This window comes from Mytilus edulis, unplaced genomic scaffold, assembly GCF_963676685.1.
Source record: "Mytilus edulis unplaced genomic scaffold, xbMytEdul2.2 SCAFFOLD_1950, whole genome shotgun sequence".
Classification (NCBI taxonomy): domain Eukaryota; kingdom Metazoa; phylum Mollusca; class Bivalvia; order Mytilida; family Mytilidae; genus Mytilus; species Mytilus edulis.
The window spans coordinates 1-19,464 of NW_027268970.1; the positions used below are offsets into that span (position 1 = coordinate 1).

The following is a 19,464-nucleotide window of genomic DNA, read 5'->3' on the forward strand; positions in this document are numbered from 1 at the left end:
TGTTCGAAAGTCATAAATCAATTGAGAAAAAAACAAATCCGGGTGCAATGGTGTAAGTGTAATGGTAGTTTCACAAACTTTGAGATAATATATGTAACCTTATGAATAAGAATATAAGAAAAAAACAAATGTGATATGATAGCCAATGAGACAACCATAAAAACATTCAAAATATAAACGTGTATGTATGCAACAATAAGTCATCTTACGTACAACATTTACAGATGCGCAAAAAACGATTGTTTTTAAGTCATAAATAACAATTCTAGGTTAGTCTTGAAAAAAGTATGATGGATTTAGTTCTGACTTATTACAGATTGCTAACCCTTGTATGAAATAGCTCCTCGCGTTCTTTTAAAGTTTATAAGCATCCTTGGCTTTCACATATTTTCAGTGTTGTCGATGATGGTTTATCTTGAAAAGTGCTCCAGATTCAAAAGACTTATAAATAAAAGTTTACTGTTAACCCTTGAGATTAGTGTTGCGAAATCAACAATGAGAGTAACTGAATTGGTATTAATAAGATATAAAAAGGAATAACTAAAAGTTATAAAAAGTCCCCGATTTCTAGGGGATGCTAAGTCATTTAAATAAATATATATCTTACCAACAGTTCTTTACCCTTTTCCTCTTCTACAACCGTAGCGTTGTAAGGAGCATCAACAAATTCGGGAGGTTCATCGTTCACATCTATTACTAAAATTGTAACCACGCCAACAATCTGTAAATTGAAAATTAAATGATGCATTTGAAGCTCTTTTCTTGAATTACATTTAACAGAAACGATCATACCTTCATATCTGAAGGGTAAAAAAATATAAACAATACAATTGGCGAAAAGAACCCATAAAACTTTACATTTTTCCCCCTTTTTCATTGTGGTAAGTTTAATTCAGGCTTAAGCACTTCAAATTGCAGAAAACCCAGTAAGTCATGAACATAATTTGTACCTTCTACGAATTTTTTAATTATTGTATTATTTTTCTGTTATGTATGTTTAAACTGCAATTTGAATGCTTGGTTTCTTATATTTTGCAGTATGATGCTTTTGAGAAATGAGATCCATGCAGTACTATAAAGTTTTTAAGATATTTTTACTTCAATGAAAGAAAAACTTCAGCTTAGCTATTGTAAATGTATGATGACTAAAACACCTTACCGCTAGAGAACACGTTGCAATGTTTTCCTTGTTAGCTATAATGGTAAGTTTGAATTCCTGCTCTTTCTCCCTATCAAATGCTCTTGCGTTTCTTATTACTCCCTAAGAATGAACAAAAGATTAAAAGAACAGCAAATTATAATAGGACTATCTGATTAAATTATGAAAAAAGCAAGTGGCAATTAAAAGAATAGAAAATAACATTGCAGTATCTATCGAGATGCATCAGATTCAAACAATGTATGTCTCTTCATTGATGATATTTATTTTCGGAGCAATTATATTTGGACAAAAAACCTGTCAGTCAGTCGATCTTAATCTGGCCATGCCATTGCAAAAGAATAAAAATGATCAAAATACAAAAACAAAACAGTTTACAAAACGAACTATGGAAACCTACATTTTCATAAAATATTAGATCAGATGTACTAGTACATGTAGTATTTATGTAAGAGGTTAATTAATTTCAGAATCATCATCAATTCATATGGTAAACTAGACGCTCTAAAGAGCCTGTGTCGCTCATCTTTATTTACTGATGCTTTGGAAATCATGTAAAATAAGGTAAAAATCATAATTTATAGTATCAGATATTCTTAGATACTATAATAATATCTAAATTAATAGCAAAAAAATGCAAAATTTCCGTAAAATTACTAACTGAGAGGCAAAAACACAACTGGTTGTCGGATATGTCTGAAAATTTCAGAGCAGATATATATAAATCTGATGAACATTTTTGTCACAATTCAGATTTGCTCTAAATGCTTCAGTTTCCGGGATATTAACCAAATACTGCATTTTACCCTTTGTACTATTTTTAGCCATGTCTGCCATCTTGGTTCGCGGGCAGGGTCATTGGACTCATTTTTAAAACTAGATACTCTTCTGATGATTGTGAACAAGTTTGGTTATATTTGTCTTAGTAGTTTCAGTGGAGAAGATTTTTGTAAAAGATTACAAAAATTTGATAAAAAGTGGTAAAATTGAATTTAAAGGGCAATAACTCCTGTCTATCTATATTTCAATATCACACTATTGTTTCAAATTAGGGTGACGGTTGGTTCCTGTTAAAACGTTTAAAACCAACTGCATTTGTTTGCACCTGTATTAAGTCAGAAACCTGATGTTCAGTGGTTTTATTTTCTGGTTTTTATATAGAAAAGACCGTTGGTTTTCCTGTTTGAATGGTTTACCACTAGTCATTTTGGGGCCCTTTGAAGCTTACTATTCGGAGTGAGCCAAATATCCATGTTGAATAACGTACTTTGACCAATAATGATTTACTTTTACAAATTATGACTTGGATGGAGAGCTGTCTCATTGGCACTGATACCCAATCGTGGTATGTTTATAATATAATTTGTAACATGTTTTCGTAAAGTTTCCGATAATACATAACTATTTTTATTATGAAACAAAGATCTCTTGACTTTAGATGAATGTGTCTATTTTTTATTTCTTGTTTCGTTATATAACCCCCCTGTACGTCTGTATGCGTCTTGTTGGTTTTAAATGTACAGGTTTGAGATTTCTCAGTAAATATAAAATCCAGAAAAGTGCTTTGGATGTACGAAATGCTCTATGCGTTATTCGTATTTTAGTTTGAATAGTTAAGAACTATATTTAAGACTTTTGATTTGACGAAATCTGTCAAAACTGATCATGAAATTTTGAGAAATTTATATTGTGCATCTATAAATTTTGCAATTTCTACAAGTAAACTTTATTGAGGCTTGAGTCATAAAGAAAGAACATGTAATAAGATAACAGTGAATTTTACAAATGAGATCACTCGCATTTTATGTGGGTTTTTGTCGCTCAGTCTTTAGTTTTCTATTTTGTTTCTTGTATTACTGTTGTTTTTTTTTTGTTTTTTTGTTTTTATTGTTTTTGTTTTTTTGATTGTTTTTGTTCTTATCTTTTTTGTCATTTATTGTTTACAAACGGCATTATCGTTTAGTTTTCGACTAATGAGTTTGATAGATCCCTTTTACATTGTTTGCCTTTTTCTTGTAAAAAAAAAAAAGAATCTTTTTGAAAATGGTTTTTGTGTGAAAAAAAAATTCTATACTTTATTCAAATTAGTTAAATTCTCATACTCACTGTTTCAGATTCGATAGTGAAATCTAATTCAGCTGATTTGTCAGCAAATCGATAGTTTTCATACTTGGGTACTGTGACAGTTACAATAGCCGTTTGAGACTTTTTATTTTCAAGAATTGTTCCATTGAAATTCTTGATTTCTCCATCTTCATTAGTGGTTTCACGAATATCAATAATGATATCCTCAGTGTCGCTATGTATTCCATCTCTAACGATAACTTTTGCATTATATATAGTTGTATTGAAAATACTTTGAACCAAAATAACCCCATTGTTATTGATCGATAATTTATCATTAGGAGTTATTTCGTATGTTAAATTTGCATGCGTATCAGGATCGAAAGCAGTAACAGCACCGACTATTACACCCGTATAAGCAGATTGTACAGTTACGAAGCGATACGGTGCTCCTAAAAACACAGGATATTTGTCATTGACATCTTGAACCTTAATGTTAATCTGTATGTCAAAAGAAGTACCACTTACTAATAACGTAAGATCTTCATGTATTTCCTGTTCTTTCTGATAGTCAAGTGACACAGATCCAAGTATCAATAAGTTGTTATTCAAAGCTAATTCTGATTTATCAATTGAAAAGGGAATAGACAGTGTCAGCACACCTACACGGGTATTGCTGCCACTGCCCTCTGTTAATGTATGAGTGTATTGAGAACGTACAATAAGAATTGTTATATTGGCAACTAAATGGCCATTTTGTTTAACTTCGATGTATGATGAATAGGCTATTGTTTGGAGTCCTTCTAGGGTATCAAGATGAATTTTTGTTGTTGTCTTTATGCTACCATCATTTTCAACAGTCATGGAATTATCTGGTGATATAGTTGTTACGGCATCCCCGGATAAACACGACTGACAAACTTGACCGACAACACTGTCCTTCGGAGTCCCGTCAATTACAAATATGTTTTTCTCAATGATACTCGTTCTATTAATGGTAATTGCAACATGTATAAAATCACGTATCACAATACCGTCAACAGTAACAGACACTACTACAAAAATGTCGTATTTTGATTTAGATAGTGGAATGTTCTTTACTGTTACGACGACATACTCTGTATTTGCAGTGCTTAGTGAAAAACTGTCTGACCCGGGTCCCAAAATTTCAGCTGTTGGTGTTGTTTTGTAAAAACCATCAACCTCTGTAAAGTGTTCTCTTAAAACTAAAAAATATAATTTACGATGATACAATTTAAAAAACCAACCGACATTGGTCAATCAGTAACAAATAAAATATACAACGATTATATTTTGACATGCAGTTGATCCATATTATTAGTTACACGGTGTACTAGAGACCCAACATTAATGGGGCCAGTAAGTTACATATGGGGTGAGAGGGGACACCCTAAATGAAATTTTCTAACATCATAAATATCGTATTAGGTCACATCGCATAAGGCATTAAAACACTGTGTAACGAATTTATCTTACCGACTATCTAAACATTTTGCATTTAAACCAGAAGCCTATCAAAGTGATCAAGTCTTCAATACAAAGAAATTATTTCCATTGGTCTACACACAAACAAATACCAACATCAACAACTTTTTAGTTTTTAATTTCTTAGATGCATTTATTTCAATCGTTAATAATCAATTTCTGTATATGACAAGCATACACTCATGAACATAACATCTACAATTACACCTGCTTGAAAACAAATTACAAAAATAAAGAGCGAGATACGTTATAATCTAATATTTGTCTAGTTTAAATTGTGAATCCCTTGGACTTGTTCGGTACAACAATCAATGAAGATTAAAATAAAAACATATAAATGTTGGTCTTATGTCCTAGTTTTGTTCTTATAAAACATCATGAGTGACTGTTGATTATACTTAAATGACTTACCTTGATGGCCTATAGGACTGCTTTCAGGAAGATTTATTGACATCTTTTGAGACTCTTGGTTGAATAATTTAGAAGGCACTAAAATGAACATCATGTATAAGTAAAGTGCTTTCATATGTCACAATTGTTCCCTAAAATTGAAACGTATCCTATTATAAAAATTCATTTTGCCAAAACAAATCGCCCCTAGTCTTATTCGAATAACTCCTTCAATACTATAAATCTTTTAAGTAAAATATTGTTTTCGTTGATACCTAGTATCCTCATATATCTTAATAGAAGATTACAATTTACTTCAGTATTGTTCGCTTTTAATTGCAGTTGTGCTTTTGTTTGTTGCTACACATATTTTAACTTTTATCCCTTCAAAATCTTCTTTTCAAATATGTAAATCTATAAAATATTTGTAATTATTTTAAATTAAACTGTGACGATTTACATCTATTCATTTCTGTCATTCTAAAGATGTGCGCACGGTTGATACGGTGCTTTTTGTCCGCAATTCGCTTTTTGTCCGCTTTTGCTTTTTGTCCGATAATTTTGCTTTTTGTCCGAAACTTTTGCTTTTTGTCCGTTGCTTTTTGTCCGTTTTGCCTTTTGTCCGATTATTTTGCTTTTTGTCCGAAACTTTTGCTTTTTGTCCGTTGCTTTTTGTCCGTTTTGCCTTTTGTCCGATTATTTTGCTTTTTGTCCGAAACTTTTGCTTTTTGTCCGTTGCTTTTTGTCCGTTTTGCTTTTTGTCCGATAATTTTGCTTTATGTCCGATATAAAATGTGTATATTTTTGGCAGGTTTCATTTTGAACTTCAAAATACCATGTCCTTTTAGGAGTTAAATACAGACCATACTCACATTATAAATGATTTGTACATGAATATATCGCATTACCTCTAAAATGGCTCGAAGCACTAATATCCTAGACCCGTAGGTGTTGGTCAACAGAGGGCAAGGGGAATACTCTTGTATATCCCTAAGTCTAAAAAACAACTTTTGAAAGCTGGCTAAACTAAGACATACTCCAGGTAGGCCATTATACCAGAAGAAGAGGTAGTCAAACCCTTATAAATGGCTTATAGCACTTATGTCCTGGATCTACACGAGTTTATCAGCAACGAATTAAAAGGGGCATGAGTTTCGCCGGTATATCACGAAGTAAAAATAAACCTCATTATTGCCAGCTCTTCAAACTGAGAGATTCTCCACGTTGGCCATTATACCAGAGGTATAGGTAGGCAGTGCCTCTTAAATGGTCCATGGGCCATGGCACTTATGTCCTCGACCCGTACGAGTTGGTCAGAAGAGGGTAAGGGGAATACTCTAGTATATCACACAGTCCACCAAAAATAGTGACGGCTGCCCAAACTAAGACATTTTTAGGTGCGCCCTTATACTAGATGTTGGAGTAGTCATTCTCTTAAAAATGGTTCATAGCACTTATGCTATAGACCCGAACGAGTTTGTCAACAATGAGTTAAAAGGGGGATGAATTAGCCCGGTATATAACGCAGTTGAAATAAACTGTTGCCCGCTGGCTAAACTAAGAAATTATCCACGCGGGCCATAATATGAGAGGTAGAGGAAGGGATTGCCTCTATAAAATGACCATGAGCACGTATGACCTAGACCCGTACGAGTTAGTCAGCAAAGTGTAAGGTTAATACCCTAGTATATAATAAAGTCGAACTAAACTATTGCTGGATGGCTAAGAGATTCTCCGCGTGGGCCATGATACCAGAGGTAGAGGTTGTCATTGCCTCTAAAATGGCCTAAATCACTTATTCCCTAGAGAAGTACGCGGTATCATCAAAGGGTTTAAAAGGGAGTTGGAACCTCTGTTTACAAAGAAGTCGAAATAAATTATTGCCGGCTTGCTTAAGTACGAGATTCTCCAAGTTGGCCATTAATCCTAGGTTAAATGTGTGCATTGCCTTTTAAATGGCTGATAAAACTAACGCCCTAGACCTGTATACAACGAAAATATAAATTAAGCCGACTGGCCTAACTAAGAGATTCTATACGCGGGGTATTATATCAGAGGATGAGGTAGGCATTACCTCTAACATAGCCATAACACGTATGTCCCAGACCCGTGTAAGTTAATCAGCAAAGGGTAAGGGGGTACCTAAGTATATCACAAAGTCGAAATAAACTATTGCTGGCTGGCTAAACGAAGAGATTCTCCACATGGGCCATGATACCAGAGGTAGAAGTGGCCATAGCCTCAAAAATGGCCACTTATGCCGTAGACCCGTACCAGTGCTTCAGCAAAGTGTTAAAAGGGGGAGGTGGTATCTATGTTTACAACGAAGTCGAAATGAATAATTGCCGGCTGGCCAAACAAAGAAATTCTCAACATAGGCCATTATAACAAAGGTAGTGGTGGACATTGCATCTAAAATGGCCCATACTTCTTATTCCATTGATCTGTACGAGTTTGTCAGCAAAGGGTAAGGAGGTACCCTGGTATATAACAAAGTCAAAATAAACTATTGCCGGATGGCCAAAAATAAAAGATGATCCCCGTTTATCATGATAATGTTCCAGAGGTAGAGGTGGGCCTTGCCTTTAAAATGGTTTATAGCACTTATGCCAGCAAAAGGAAAGGAGGGTATTCTAGTATATCACAAAGTCGTTATGAAATATTGCCGGCTTTTCAAACTACGAGATTCACCACATGGGCCATGCTACCAGAGGTATAGGTGGTCATTGCCTTTAAAATAGCCTATAGCACTTATATGGCATATACCCGTACGAGTTTGTCAGTAAAGAGCTAAAATGAGGAGGTGGTACCTCTGTTCACATTAAAGTCAAAATAACTGTAGCCGGTAGGCCAAACTCAGGGATTCTCTACGTGGATCATTATACCAGAGGTAGAGGTTTATTTCGACTTCGTTGTAAACAAAGGTAACACCTTTTATTTTTAACCCCTTGCAGGCAAAATCGTACAAGTCTTTGGAATTAGTGTTATATGCCATTTTAAAGGCAATTACCATATCTATCTCTGGTAAAATGGCCTACGTGGAGAACCTCTTAGTTTGGCCAGCCGGCAATACTTTATTTCGACTTTGTTGTAAACAGAGGTACCATCTCCCCCTTTTGATACATTATTGTCAAACTCGTACGGGTCTAGGGCATAAGTGCTATAAGAAATTTGTATGGCAATGCCCTCCTCTATCTCTGGTAAAATGGCCTACGTGGAGAATCTTTTAGTTTGGCCAGCCGGCAATTATTAAAGTGTATTTCGACTTCGTTGCAAACAGAGGTACCACCTTACCCTTTTAATTCATTGTTGTCAAACTCGTACGGGTCTTGGGCCTAAGTGATCTGTGCCTTTGTTAAGGCAATGCCTACTTCTACCTCTGGCATCATACCCCACGTGGAGAATCTCTTGGCCAGCCGGCAATTGTTTGTTTCGACTTTTTTTATATACCATGGTACTTCCCTAACCCTTTGCTGACTTACTCGCTGGCTTATCCCTTATTGTAAGTAAGTAAGTTCAATAAATATAAGACTATATACCAGGTCTTTCTGGCAACCAATTACAAACAAATTGGGGTTTATCTAATGAGGCTTTTCCCAGGATGCAATTGCTCGTAGACTGTATACAGTTGACCAAATAATCCACAAATTCCGCAAAAGGATCTTTTAATTATAGGCCATGTCCATTTAGACATTAAGCAACAAAAGCCCAGCATGACCGATGCATTTGTCTTTAACATCTCCGATATTGATTCCGCGTGGCCTTCCAATTGACATGAGTGTCCATTGGTGTTCATTGTTAAACCTTTGGAGCTATATCAGTTTGTGTGGAAATTAAGAGCACGATGACCTTCCCTTGGTGATAACAACATGACCAACAACCATATCGTGTGTTACCAAAAGCCGTCAGCGATAGTCACACCGACAATTTGCTACCTTCGTGGACAAAAGCCTGGCTTTTCGCTGGATCCTAATTAACATCTAGTGTTGTCACTACCATTTGCTGTAGAGATTTAGTTGCACAACATAACAGAAACATTCTTTGTAAATACTCTATGTTGATATTTTGACATTTGGATGGTTCATATACCAATTGTAGCCGAAACATGATAATGAAACAGTTCTGTTTAATATCGATCTATTGTTGGAATTGTAAATTTTCATATTCAATTTTTGTTTGTTTAAAGATGACCATTTTAAATAAAGATTTTAATTTTTAAAAAGCAAGTGTTAGACTTGTGCTTTTATTGCCACTCAGTTCATATAACCTGTCATTTTAGTCGAGCCTGTAACTTTTGTTGCAGAAAGCTCGACATATGAATAGTGATCCGGCGGCGGCGGCGGCGGCGGCGGCGGCGGCGGCGGCGTAAGTTCACTTCTGAAAAGCTTAATATTTTAGAAGGTGGAAAAATTGGATGCTTCATACTCTGTATATAGATGCCTCATGTTACGAAGTTTCTGTCAGTCACATGTCCAATGTCCTTGACCTCATTTTCATGGTTCAGTGATCACTTGTAAAAAAAAGTTCAGAATTTTTGTAATGTTGAATTCTCTCTTATTATAAGTAATAGGATAACTATATTCGGTATGTGCGTACCTTGCAAGGTACTCATGCCCGTCAGACAGTTTTCACTTGACCTCGACTTCATTTCGTGGATCAGTGAACAAAGGTTAGAATAAGTTTTGGTGGTCAAGTCCACATCTCAGATACTATCAGCAACAGGGCTAGTATATTCGGTGTATGGAAGGACTGTAAGGTGTACATGTCCAACTGGCAGGTGTCATCTGACCTTGACCTCATTTTCACGGTTCAGTGGTTATAGTTAAATTTTTCTGTCTTGGTCTGTTTTTCTCATACTTTATGCAATGAGTCTACAATATTTGTTGTATGAAATGATTGTAAGGTGTACATGTCTAGCGGGAAGATATCATCTGACCTTAACCTCATTTTCATGGTTCAGTGGTCAAAGTTCAGTTTTTGAGTTTTGGTCTTTTTATCTAATATTATATGCCAAAGGTCACTATATTTGGTGCATGAAAATATCTTATGATCTATATATAAGTCTCCCAGGTTTTATTTGACCATGACCTCAATTTCACGGTTCATTGCACAGTGTTAAGTTTTTGTGTTTTGGTCTGTTTTTCTTAAACTATAAGTAATAGGTCAAGTATATTTGTTGTATCGAAGAATTGTTAGCTGTTCATGTCTGCCTGGTATGGTTCGTCTGACCTTTACCTCATTTTCATAATTCATTTGGTCTTTGTTTAGCTATCTTGGTTAATGTTAAGTTTATGTGGCAGTTGTAATAAATCTTTATACTTAGGGCTATCAACATAATATTAATGATGAGTAAAGTAGGCGAGACATTTCAGTGTGTGCACTCTTGTTTAAATGTGCTTATTTATCCGAGTCCTGGACTGCATTCCAGTGGCTTTCATTCGTTTACTTTTGTGTAAATTTTATACAGATCAGTATTTTTTCAAATGTTTTACCAATATTTTAGCTGCATGTAACATCTTGAACACTCAGAACAGCAAAACAAAATTTAGATTTCAGAAATAAATAGCCTTTAGTCATCGACGAATAGCCGATGATTTCAAGAGTTGTTTCCGTTAAAGGATGATTCCTTTTTTTTGTGTGCAATACTTGCTCTTTCGGATGCTCGAGGGTAATTTCAGCAAAAATTTTATCATTTTTGTTTTCTTTACAAATTTTATTTATTACACTATTAGTTATAACTTTATGAATTGGCTCAAAAATCAACCCAAAATATCGAATGATTTTGGCCTCAGATTTATTTTTCAAATGTTTATATCACTGTAAAAGCTCCAAATTGTCTCCCTTTAGTGCAATAATGACATTTTGTTTTGGCATTAGAATTAAAATGTCTTTTTCAACTCATCGGTGACCTATAGATATTTTTCAAATATGCTTTACGTAAACTAAACAGTTGTAAAATTAAATCGATTTCTGTAATTTAGTTCTTTTTTTATTTCGATATATATATCTCTCTATTTCTCCTATTAGTTCAACTTAAAAAAAAGTACCTTAACAAAAATGGTTGCTTCTTTCGAGGGCAGATTGTGAGCTTAAGTGAACGATAACCCCATGTTTTTATTTGATTTTTCTATTTAGTATATGATAAAAGTTCATCTATAGAAAAACAAGCAAAATCCTACATGTATATTTAAAAAATAATGGATTAATACCCTCCAGTCCCCTTAACGACAAAAAAAATAAATAGAACATTACGTTTAAGTATCACCTACAGTATTTTACAACCTCCATTGGTGATACATTATATGTATTTCTGCTGTTGTTTTATATAAGTTATTGTCCTGAATAAACATCTTTATGCGTTTTTGGGTTTTTGCGTTTCAGTTTTTATTGTGAAATTTCTTCAATCAGCCAAGTCAAACTTTAAATTTCGCCTTAACGATGTTTTCGCGAGAAATCCATGTATTATTATCGAATTACTACATTTAATCATTGTCTAGTGCCCAAAAATGAAATTTTCCGAGACGCTGGGTTTGAAATGGGATACCCTATTTAATTTAAACAATATTTGCAATCTTTTCAAAAAGATGCAGATGGGAATTTTCGTTCCTTATGAAAGTGTTCGCAAGGAGTTAAATTATAAACTCCTTATAGGATTATCAAAACGCAACTATTAAGGACCCCCTTGGAATAAAGATCTTCCAAGACAACGTGTTCGAGAGTTTGAGTTTAATACATGACTTTTTAAAACTTAATGGACGGAGCAGGATTATCTTACTCTTCCAGTTAACCATACATCATCACAGTTGCATTGGTTCTTGTTGCTCAGATTTTAAATTTCAATGATTTCGTCCGAGACCACAATTGTCGTCCCTTGATTTTCGTTATTAGTCCCTAGTGATAACAGTGGGTTACTTGCCAATAATTCCCCTTCCAAATTTATTTCTCCTTGTTTAATGCCTCACATTGTAAGTAGGGGGGGGGGGGGGGGGGGGGGGTGGTGAAATTACACTGTAAAAAAAATTTGGGTCCAGAATTTTACAGGAAAGTAGTGATTTGGTCCAGCTGAAAAAGGTTAAAAATTAGCACTTCGGAAGCTGTCAAAAGATTTCAAGACACCCTAAACACAAAATTGTCCATATTTTGAGTTAGACGCGATGAAGTTTTCTATAATTTTGATATAATTTGTCCCAAAATTAGTACAACACACTGTAAAAGTTTCATTGAGAAAGCGCAGGTGGGATTTTTTAAATTTTCATTTATGTCTAAAAGAAATGCACTACGATTTAATTGTGTTCTCGAACCATTTGTTTTGTGGACTGTTGTGTATCTTGTTGTTTTTCATTCAGCTGCGGATTTGTTGGTTTGTTTCAACCCTTTTTAGTGTGATTATCCTTTGGTACACTTTGCCTCTCTCTAATATATGATATCGCAATGATTATATATATGTAAGCGTTCATATACATTTATATGGATACAATATTGAATTAAAATAGATATAATAATTAGATGAATGAAAAAAAGAAAATGAAGTAATAATTGTACGTGTGAGGAGTTGATATTCTTATAAAAAAGAAGATGTGGTATTATTGCAAATGAGACAACTATCCACAAAAGACCAAAATGACACAGACATTAACAGCATTAGGTCACCGTACGGCCTTCAACAATGAGGAAAGCCCATACAGCATAGTCAGCTATAAAAGGCCCCGATAAGACAATGTAAAACAATTCAAACGAGAAAACTAACGGCCTTATTTATGTCAAAAAAATAAATGAAAAAACAAATATGTAACACATAAACAAACGACAACCACTGAATATACAGTCCTAAAGTTGTTAATGTTTGTGTCATTTTGGTCTTTTGTGGATTGTTGTCTCATTGGCAATCATACCACATCTTCTTTTTTATATGCTCGAAACTTTAGAATAGTTTAGAAATTTATCAAATCAAATAATCCTTGAGTGATGGTTTCGTTATTGAAATTCTAAATTGATGTTTAACCGCGCTAAATATTATATATGATAATCATACGTATAAGTCAGGAACGGAGTTTCAATCTGTAATTCAATAGTTGTTGTTTGTTTCTGTATTTGTTTGTCGTATAGTGTTTTGTAAATCAATGGTTTTCTCGTTTGAATAGTTTTATCATTATGTTAAATGGTGTCGGCGTTTGCTACATGTGGAAGTGCACACATTTACGACATGTTATTGCTTTTATAAAAACGCACAGTTTCTTCTTCCCGCTAATAATATATAGTCACCATTTGCACTTATATGCGAATGGCCGATTGACAGTCGCTCCAAAATATTTTGCAACATTTCAGTTAAAAAAAAACTTTTTTAAGTCTGGTAATATTTTCGTCATATTTCCAACAACTTTATTTTTCTTAAACATTACAAATATTACAAATATAACAAACAAACAAACTTCATTTTTGGAACACTATCACAAAGTTTACGTAATACATGTGTAGCTATTTATTTAAATAAACTGTATTAATCCATACATTTCGGAATTATTTAGCAACTATATCCAAATGACGAGGAAGTTCGAGGTTATTCAAGTAATAAGATTAAGGAAACTTTGGTTAACACAACAGCATTTTCAACAAAGTAGATAAGTTTATTTTTGTTTGACAAACTCGAAAAGAGGGGGAAAAGTAATAAAATGGTTACTTAAGCATTTACTTAATTTCTATCACGAAAACAATGCGTTTAATATTTTAGATACAGATACAATATAGTGCATTCGTAAATGTAAAACACTTTTTAATAGAAAATTTAAAAGAGATACATCAACAGTGTTTATTTTAGAATTGCTCAAGTCTGTAGGGCTTATTCCCGATTGTCCCACTTTTTTTTTAAATTAAGAGCTCATATTGTCCCACATGAAAAGTTCTGACTGGTCCACATTATTTTATGAGGCGAAATGTTCTTATCCCTTGTTAGATTGTCTCTATGGTTTTGTTTCAGATATATAAGCCAAAATCTACATTTTATGCGATGCTCTTCTTTTAGACATTGCGGCCATCTTAATTATTGGGCGGGGTCATCGGACACTTTTTTGAAACTAAATACCCTAAGGATGATTTTGGCCATGTTTGCTTTAATTTTGCCAGTAGTTTCAGAAGAGAAGATTTTTGTAAAAATTAATGACGACGACGAATAATGAGAAAATGAGAAAAGCTCACTTAGTCCTATGGTCCAGGTGAGCTAAAGAGCAAAACGGACAAAAAGCAACGGACAAAAAGCAAAAGTGTCGGACAAAAAGCAAAATTATCGGACAAAAAGCAAAACGGACAAAAAGCAACGGACAAAAAGCAAAAGTATCGGACAAAAAGCAAAATTATCGGACAAAAAGCAAAACGGACAAAAAGCAACGGACAAAAAGCAAAAGTATCGGACAAAAAGCAAAATAATCGGACAAAAAGCAAAAGCGGACAAAAAGCAAATCGCGGACAAAAAGCACCGTATCACACGGTCAACCTTTGTACAACCCTATACAATTTCTTAAAGAAACAGTTAATACTTGTTCACACATTTATTTTGCTAGGTTTACAAAACACGATTGCTATCAAGTACTCTTTTATTTACTTGTGCTCTTTATAGTTAAAGCTCGTGTCATCGAGAATGTTTTATTTCATTTTGAAATGAAGATTAATTTCAGAATGACGCGAGATTGCTAGTCATAGTTAGATTTTCATACTATATTGTGAAGTAAGGCATCGTAATTATGACAATCTAGAAGTTTACAACATGTTGTTCGACTAGTTTTCCAAATAAGATACGTATTTTGTTGATGTTTTATCTTGAAAATTATAGATTGGATTCCATAAATATAAATAGTATTTTTAAAGATATTTTTCGTTGGTATTATCACTAATGTTATCCTGTCTGTATATAAAGAAGTCAAATACAATGTACGTCGTAAAAATGGTAAACTGTGTTTACAAACACTGTCATTTGCATTGCCAATAATTTAACATCTCACCATAAGGATTCTATACCGAGAGCGTGATTTTTTTTTTTGCATCTTGATGAAGACATTATTTCCGTCTAAAAATATATTTTACCCAATACAATCTTGGCATTTTTCAATGATATCGATGTTTCATATAGAATAACTATACATTGTTTTTTTTTTAAATATACCAAGCTGGGAAACAGATCGAATAGGAGTCTGTTGAATCTTGTTTCAACAGGATAACACATAAAATGTATCTTTTGGAACAGTGTATGGTGGTTCTCCGTATTCTGGAACTTTTTCAAACGAAATAGTTTGGTATCAAAATTAATTGATATGTCACTGATGTGGACGCCATACTATTTACGGAAATCTACATTCTTACGATGACTGATATTTTGACTTTGCTTATAGCACTGTTACATTATAAAAAAGAATATTTCGCATAAGATGAATATGATGAACACTTACATTGCTGACATGCATCATTCTTCTTGGCATATCCCTGGACACATCGGCATCTCCAAGTGCTAGCTATAGATGTTTCAGTACATGCACTATTTGAAACATTACATTTCGCATCTTCACCATGTGTACCGCATTCCTCGTCAAGTGTGGCATCAGTTCTGTTCAATCCTCCACTAATACAGGGTGTGGGTGATTGAGTAGCAGACGTAGTCGTCTGTTTTGTCGTCGTCGTTGTAGAAGGTGTGGATACCAGTCTCGATGAGAAATGGTTTTCGGTCGTGGTCGGTGTTATTGTTATCTCCTCAGAATATGTATGATCAGTGGTTAGTGGTTCCTCTGTAGTTGTATTTTCTGTAAGGGAATGGCATTCACCGAAATTTTAAAAGAGGGCACGTCACTGATTGGTCAACTATAATGGATAACGATGTAAACCAACAACGCAAAACATATTTTGCTCTACCTGTTTAAAATACTACTACTATCAGTAATGCATTGAATTCCCTCACGATGAATTGAGCAAATGTTTTCCCACATATTGTGTTTTATGTATTTAAACATTTACATTAAAAATGGAGAGAGAAAAAAAACGACGGAGCAGACAAAATTTCCGAGTAAAAGACTTCTTTGTTTTATTTTATTTTAAACAAACATTCAACCGTACTGATAAACTGCATGATGCATGTATGCTATGAAAGCAATATAAGCAACAAATTCGCTACTATCTTACCAAGCATACTTACCTTGTACCTGAAATAAAGAAGCATCTAAAACTAAAAAAGCATCTGAAATAATAAATTGCAAATTCTTATACTTACTTTGGAGATATCCATATAAATACTTTAATACTTACATAATTTGACTTTAAACGTACACCTTATTCAACACCTACTCACGAAATGTTGATTTACTGAATTCATTGCTGCTAACTGGAAGTATAAAAAAAAACATCATTTAAAAGTGTTTAAATTAAAAAAAAACTATTGCTTGTTTTACACAAATGAAGGTTTTCTGATGTGTCTCATTCGTCTTTTTCCTGAATTGTGTGAAAACAAGTACTGCAAATGTATATACGAGTTATTCGCCTGTAGTTCCTAATCTTAGTTGTTAGCTTCTTCTGTATGCTATTGATCTTTGACATTTTTGTAGACATATCAATCTGTTAATACTCTATATTTCATTTTATAATAACAAATGGTATATGACAATACAATACTAATTGAATATTTAGAAGAACAAGTTTTGTTTTTAGAAATGTTGTGGTGAACATGTACATTTGTATGTCCATGTGATGGTAGAAAATTGAGTCTACTCGGGACACGTCGGTGGATTAAATTAATTTAACTTCAGATCTTTTGCAACTGAAAAAAAAGCAGTGTGAAATCATATGTATTGAAATCTGTAGTAGAATTGACGACTTTGGCGAAAAAGTAATAAGCTTGTAATAAACATATTAAACTTCGAATTTAAGTTTTAACTATTGAGTCGTAACGTACCAAAAGAAATAATGGCTCAATTGGCAAGGATGGATAGTGTCCATGATCTTCACAATGGAAACATTTATTCCCGTCCTCCGTATGTATCTGACGGTGCTGGGAATACACCTAAAAACTAAAAATTACAGTTAAATAATACTGAATAATTCTTTCTCAATAATAAAATTGAGAATGGAAATGGGGAATGTGTCAAAAAGACAACAAACCGACCATAGAAAAAAACAACAGCAGAAGGTCACCAACAGGTCTTCAATGTAGCGAGAAATTCCCGCACCCGGAGGTGTCCTTCAGCTGGCCCCTAAACAAATATATACTAGTTCAGTGATAATGAACGCCATACTAATTTCCAAATTGTACACAAGAAACTAAAACTAAAATAATACAAGACTAACAAAGGCCAGAGGCTCCTGACTTGGGATAGGCGCAAAATGCAGCGGGGTTAAACATGTTTGTGAGATCTCAAACCCCCCCCCCATATACCTCTAGCCAATGTAGAAAAGTAAACGCATAACAATACGCACATTTAATTTCAGCTCAACTCTACTTAAAAATTAAATAAACTGTAAGCCAGTTCTCTGTCTATTTCCTTATACAGTGTTATATTGTTTTCGTACCATTACATTAGAAAATTATACAATACATGTTAGGTAAAGTGTTTTACAATATATGTATTTACTTATTGCTATATACCTGTCGTTTTTTAAATAGTTTTATTTGCTTCCCATGTTTTTGAATCTGCAAAGATTAACAATCATAAACAGTTATAGGTGAAATTTCATTTATAGATCATTTAAAGATTTAATAAAATTGCCAGGCAACGATTGTTAAAGGTTCATTGATTGTTTCTTTGTTTATATTTTCTATAACATCGGTTATTATTTAACCCAAAAAAAAAAGAAAATTACAGATTTATGAGAAAATCACTATAAAAAAGAAGATGTGATATGATTGCGAATGGGACAACTATCCACAAGAGACCAAAATGACACAGACATTAACAACTATAGGTCACCGTACGGCCTTCATAAATGAACAAAGCCCATATCGCATAGTCACCTATAAAAGGCCCAGTTTGACAATGTAAAACAATTTAAACGAGAAAACTAACGGCCTTATTTATATAAAAAAGATGAACGAAAAGCAAATATATAATACATAAACAAACGAGAACCACTGAATTACAGGCTCCTGACTTGGGCGGACAGGCACATACATAAATCATGTTGAGGGGTTAAACATGTTAGCGGGATTCCAACCCTCCCCCTAACCTGGGACTATGCTTATTGAGTAATCGTTTATTATGCTCCCTCGCCGTATCTCTCATGCTTATTTAATTAGGGTTGGTTGTGTGGTCAGAATTTTTGTACAGTCAAAACAGTATTATTACATCAACTGATAGAGATCAGACCGACAGACGCCCTTTACGAAAAATCTTGATAGCCATAGTTCTATACCATTACTACCACGTGGTACACAAAATAAACATTTATCTTTACCTGTCCTCGAATATTGTTTTACGGATTCGAAATATAACTTACCGAGATATAAATTTTAAATTGTTGATAAAAAAATGTCCTATTTTAAGTGATTGTCGATTCACATTGTCATATTAAAAATATGACGGTTTGAATGGGGTTGACAAAATAGGTAATAATGGCCCAAATGAACAGGGGGAAAAAAATTAGAAAATAATAGTGTGCTCAAATATAAAGAATATAGAATATTGGTCGGAAAAAATAAAAAATAGAGAACAATTACATAAAAAATACATAAAACAACATGGAGTAAAACATGAAGTTGTTCATTTGAAACAATTCAAATAAACACTTTACAGAATACGCGGTACATGTATGTTATGCCTCAAAATTCTGAAATCTATTTAAAATCATAGTGCATATGTATATACAAATTGGAATTCAGTAAGAACCAGTATCCTCTGTAAACAAATTGACAAAAAGTATTCTAGGTTGTTTTTCTTTACCGAAAGATTTTCACACCTCTTCTGCCTCCTTTTTACAGGTTTTAAATCTTTCAGTGAATCGTATAGTACTGATGACTGAATCATGACTTTAAAAAAAAAAGGAGGTAAGAAAAATCTGAAAAGCAAGTGATTAGTAATACGAAAAAATCCCCAACCTAAAATGCATTTTAAAAACAGGACTTGTTTTTTATCTGAAACTTACCATGGTTCATCAAAAGAAAATTAATTGTCGTCATCCCCTCAAATTGGATAATGCACACCAACAATGAATAGGTCAATCTTTTCACTTGTATGACAATTTCCAACAATTCCATCAAAGTAGTTCTAAAGCAGAAGTAAACGTGAGTCAAATTGATATTTCGAACACAACATACTAATCTGAGTTGGAAATCATAACAAACTATAGATTTTACGTCATACGGCAATTACATAAAAAAA

The 19,464-nt window shown here is 33.7% G+C and overlaps 1 protein-coding gene across 1 annotated transcript; it reads right to left on the minus strand.

Moving 5' to 3' along the window:
* Nucleotides 1-607: 607 nt before the first annotated feature.
* LOC139509184 (cadherin-18-like) lies at nucleotides 608-19,372 on the minus strand (the record flags this gene model as incomplete). The annotated part of the gene is made up of 7 exons (XM_071296096.1): nucleotides 19,229-19,372; nucleotides 17,046-17,160; nucleotides 15,556-16,478; nucleotides 5,141-5,218; nucleotides 3,266-4,449; nucleotides 1,160-1,261; nucleotides 608-721 (listed from the first exon to the last, which is right to left on the minus strand). Coding segments are annotated over exons 4-7 (1,443 nt in total), but the record flags the coding sequence as incomplete, so codon positions are not given.
* Nucleotides 19,373-19,464: the final 92 nt, after the last annotated feature.